The sequence below is a fragment of the Gekko japonicus genome, unplaced genomic scaffold (assembly GCF_001447785.1).
Source record: "Gekko japonicus isolate JY-2015 unplaced genomic scaffold, Gekko_japonicus_V1.1 scaffold1612, whole genome shotgun sequence".
Taxonomy (NCBI): domain Eukaryota; kingdom Metazoa; phylum Chordata; class Lepidosauria; order Squamata; family Gekkonidae; genus Gekko; species Gekko japonicus.
The window spans coordinates 326,661-331,045 of record NW_015168097.1 but is presented as its reverse complement, the minus strand read 5'-3'; the positions used below and the strand labels follow the sequence as shown (position 1 = coordinate 331,045).

The 4,385-nt window shown below is 52.7% G+C and overlaps 1 protein-coding gene across 1 annotated transcript in view; it reads right to left on the bottom strand.

The window, feature by feature from the left end:
* LOC107113429 (tyrosine-protein kinase ZAP-70) overlaps nt 1-4,385 on the bottom strand; it is a 34,012-nt gene that overhangs the window by 1,667 nt on the left and 27,960 nt on the right. Inside the window, exons 10-11 of the mRNA XM_015414756.1 lie at nt 3,083-3,223; nt 1,616-1,728 (exon numbers count right to left, since the gene is read on the bottom strand). Coding sequence (XP_015270242.1) covers nt 1,616-1,728; nt 3,083-3,223 — 254 coding nt within the window. The remainder of the gene's footprint in view (nt 1-1,615; nt 1,729-3,082; nt 3,224-4,385) is intronic.

Here is a 4,385-nt window from a genome sequence, read left to right as displayed (position 1 = left end):
GGGTGGGGGCAGTGTTCCCTCTAAGCCGAGTTAGTGTGAGCTAGCTCACAGTTTTTCAGCCTCCGGCTCACACATTTTTTGTCTTAGCTCAGGAAGGAGGGCTCCAGAGCAAGCTAATTTATGCACTAGCCATACTGCTTGCTCACAACTTTAATGCCAGTAGCTCACAAAGTAGAATTTTTTGCTCACAAGACCCCACAGCTTAGCGGGAACATTGGTGGGGGGCAGTGTTCCCTCTAAGCTGTGGAGTCTTGTGGGCAAAAATTCTTCTTTGTGAGCTGCTGGCATTGAAGCTGCGAGCGAGCGATTTGGCTACTGCATAGATTAGTTTGCTCTGGAGCCCTCCTTCCTGGGCTAAGACAAAAATATGTGAGCTGGAGGCTAAAAAACTGCGAGCTAGCTCACACTAAGTCAGCTTAGAGGGAACACTGGTGGGGGGGACATAAAGGGTAAGGGGGGTTATGAGGGTGCCAGATCACAGAATTATGCTGTCGCTCTCCTCAGCCGAGAGCCTGGCGGAACATCTCTGCCTGACGAGCTAAAGGCAACAAGTCCTGCAGGGCTTGGATGTTCTCCGGTAGAGAGTTCTACCAGGCAGGGGCCAGGACCTGGTTGAGGATAGCCGGATCTCTCTCGGGCCGGGGACCACCAGGAGGTTCTTACTTATGCAGAGGGAGCATCATTCCTTATAATGTACATGTGCTCATGAATACCAGGGGCGCTACCCAATGTCAGCCTGAGATCTTGCACAGCCAGACGTGTGCTGAGGCAAAGGCAAGGGAAGAAGGAAGTAGAAAGAGAGCCGGCAGACCAGGGATTTTCTTACAGGAGTTGACGCATCGCCTGACCTTCTCCAGCCTATCGGTGAAAGGAAGGTTCTTTAGTTAGCGTCAACACCTCAGAGAGCTTGGGTGTTAGGAGCTGGCTAGGCTCAGTTGAGGCCGCTGTTGGTCAGGCAAGAATCTCAGCTTGGACCCCCTTGAAGTCCTTCCAAGTTAGGGGGAGTCGGCAGATGACTTGAGTTGGTGAAGTCAACACAGGGCCTATTACAGCTCTGGGGTGGCTCTCCACAGATCAGAGGGTCCAGGGTTCTAGCCCCCAGGGGCTCTTAAACCCCTTGTCTTCTCGCAGGCTCCTCCTTTGGCCACAGGAGAGTTGGCACACCGGCTAAACCCCCTCCTCGCACCTTTCGCAGATCCCTCCGGTTCAAGCCATTACTCAACCCAAAGAGAGATGCAACTTGGTAGGACCATCGGAGGTGCTGCAAGGAAAAGCTCTGCATGACGGATACCATGTGGCACATCTGGGTGAAATCTGGGGGAGGGGGTTTGAATCCCAGGATGCTGACAAGCAGTGTTCCCTCTAAGCTGAGTTAGTGTGAGTTAGCTCACAGTTTTTTTTTGCCACCAGCTCACACATTTTTGCCTTAGCTCAGGAAGGAGGGCTCCAGAGCAAACTGATTTATGCAGTAGCCAAATCGCTCGCTCACAACTTTAATGCCAGCAGCTCACAAAGTAGCTTTTCTGCTCACAAGACTCCACAGCTTAGAGGGAACATTGCCGACAAGTCCCTGCGGAACCCAGGACTTGTTTGCCCGAAGGCCCAAGAGACTTACTTGAAGGTCCAACACTGTTGCATCAGTCTGTACATCTCCGGAGGGCATTTGGGGGGGCATTCCATCCTCTTGCCTGACTCAAGGAAGGCAATGACCTCAGGACCTTTCATTTTCTGGGCAAGGAGAGATAATCCGGTGTCAGAAAACCCCGTCGGTAAGAAATCATTGGGGTAGATCAGATACCTTGTAGGTTCCGCGTCCTCAACAGATGGCTCTGAGAAGCCCAGAAACAGGGCAGGAAGGAAGCCGCTCTCCACTGTAGGTTACACCCAGCACCTAAACCTCCAAATCATCCCTGCTCCTGGACATGGAGGTTCTACTTGGCTATCATGATTCACGACCACTGAAAGACCTGTAGTGAGTGAGCATGGCTAACTTCCTACCGAAGTCACAGTCAGGCCCGTAGCTATGGTGGGGCTTTGGGGGGGGGGCTCTGCCCCCTTTCTTACAGGCACAGGCCCACAATAATTTCTCCTTTAAATACTTTTTTCAATCCTCTTTTTTTTTGTTTAGGCGTGCGCTCCTTTAAACAGAAGTGGGTGCTGTAGCTGACTAGTTCCCACACTGAGCAAAGGGGCTAGAGTAGGTGACCTCTAGGATCCCTTCTTGACCCAAACTGATCTCCTTTAAGAGTTTTTCTGCTTAAGTGTTAGCTTTCTGGACTATAGAACACCACCCCCATCTGCCGGCTTGTTCTCAGGATTGCTGCCTAGGCTGGCAGAAGTGATTAACGTGCAGCAGCTGAGAACTGTCATCTAAAATGGTTGACAGCTTCCAATTTAGAGATCTATCCTGGTAACAACTTTCAATTGGCTCAATGGCTTTTCTTTCTGCACTGAGAACTTCAGCCCCACCAGGAAAAAAATTGCCCCACAAGCCACAAAATCCTGGCTAGGGGCCTGATCACATTCACTCAACGCCAGTTGGGCTTGGAAGGTGCCAGAAGAGTTAAGCACAGAGTTCTAGTTGTGGCAACCATGGAAGCTCGCAAAGGGACAGAGCTTCTGGCTTCCTATCTGCTGCGTCACAGCGCCACTTGTGGCTGGAGGTCAATATTGCAGCTACCATTTCAGGAGGATCACACACCTTGGGAAGAATGCTGATCTGCTGGGGCACAACGGATATCGGGAAATGGTGCGATGAAACAGAAGAATTTGCACAGGGGAGGAGAATCAACATGGAAACGAAGATGTGTGTGTGTGTGTGTGTGTGTGTGTGTGAATGTGAGCAGCTTGGATGAGAAATCAGAAATCACTCTGTAAATCACTCTGTCTCCCCAGACAGCAAGAGTCCAGCTCTGAACTTCCAGATTCTACCTCTCAGAGGTCTCAAATTTAGAAACTCGTGAGATCTGGCAGCCCTCAGCTGGCCGGGCTGGGTACCTGAAATCCTGGGACCACGCGACAAAGATGGGGCAGGACACTCATTCGAGCAAGGATGGCACCCAACTCACACAGCGGTGCCCACCTTGTAGGGTTTCTGACCATAGGTGAACGCCTCCCACATGGTCACTCCGTAGCTCCAGACGTCACCTTTGTTGGAAAACCTGCGGAACAGAATGCACTCCGGGGCGTACCATTTCAGCGGCCATTTCCCGGTTGTCTTAGCCTGAGTTTAAAGAGAGAAGGACACCCGTGGGTGTAGAGAAGAAGAAGAAGAAGAGATTGGATTTATACCCCACCCTTCACTTGGAGTCTCAGAGCGGCTTACAAACTCCTCTCCCTTCCCCTCCCCACAACAGACACCCTGTGAGGTGGGTGGGGCTGAGAGAGCTCTGACACAAACGGCTCTTTTTCAAGGACAGCTGTGCCAGAGCTTGTGACTGACCCAAGGTCATCCAGCAGCTGCATGTGGAGGAGTGGGGGACCAAACCCGGTTCTCCCAGATTAGAGTCCGTGCACCTAACCACTACACCAAACTGGCTCTCTAGAGGAGTCATACACATGTCGAGCAGCAGAGGAAGACCCTTTTCCCCCTGTTGACCCCGTTGGACTGAGCGACTCAGTGTGCCTGGACTTGGGGAGGGGGTTCCTACATCACTCTCAGGGTGTATAGGTGTTTTATCTCCTTGAATGGGGGGCCTCTCTTTGCCTTAACCTGGGAGCTGCCCCCTGACCCCTCCTCTCTCTCGCTTTGTCCTCCCACACACTTCACATGGCCTTCCATGGAAGCACATGTCTCTGGAGGTCTCTCCTGTAGATAGCAGTGCCCTCATACTCCCACACACGTGACGCCGGACAAGCTGGCCCTTTGTGAGACAGAAAGTCCTCTTTAGATGAGGCTTCTCTTTGGCTGATTCTGCACTGGCTTTTCCCTCCCTCGTTTTACAAAAACCCGTGTTGGAACAGAAATTCCCCTCTGCATTGCATGCTGGTTTCACTCCCGGCCAGAGCGTGGCACACTGTGCCCACCCACCTAGCGCCCACCCGCTGCTGTGCCCACCCACCTAGCGCCCCGCGAAGGCCATGGTGGAGACCCGGTGGATGGGTGGATGGTGCTGCAAATACAAAAGGGGGCACAGCCCCGTGCGCCCCACCACTGGCTACAGCCCGGGCAGGAGGGCCACAGCAAGCCCCCCTGTTCCCTGGCTGCTTCCATGGTAGTGGGTCTCAATATGTGGGTCAAGACCAGGGCTATTTTTGGGCAGGAACGCACAGGAACGGAGTTCCGGCTGGCTCCTGAGTTGGCCATGCCCAGCAGGAACTCATTAGCATAATAGGCCACACCCAACAGCAGAAACTCATTAGGATTGGCTACATTAGGGGTGTGT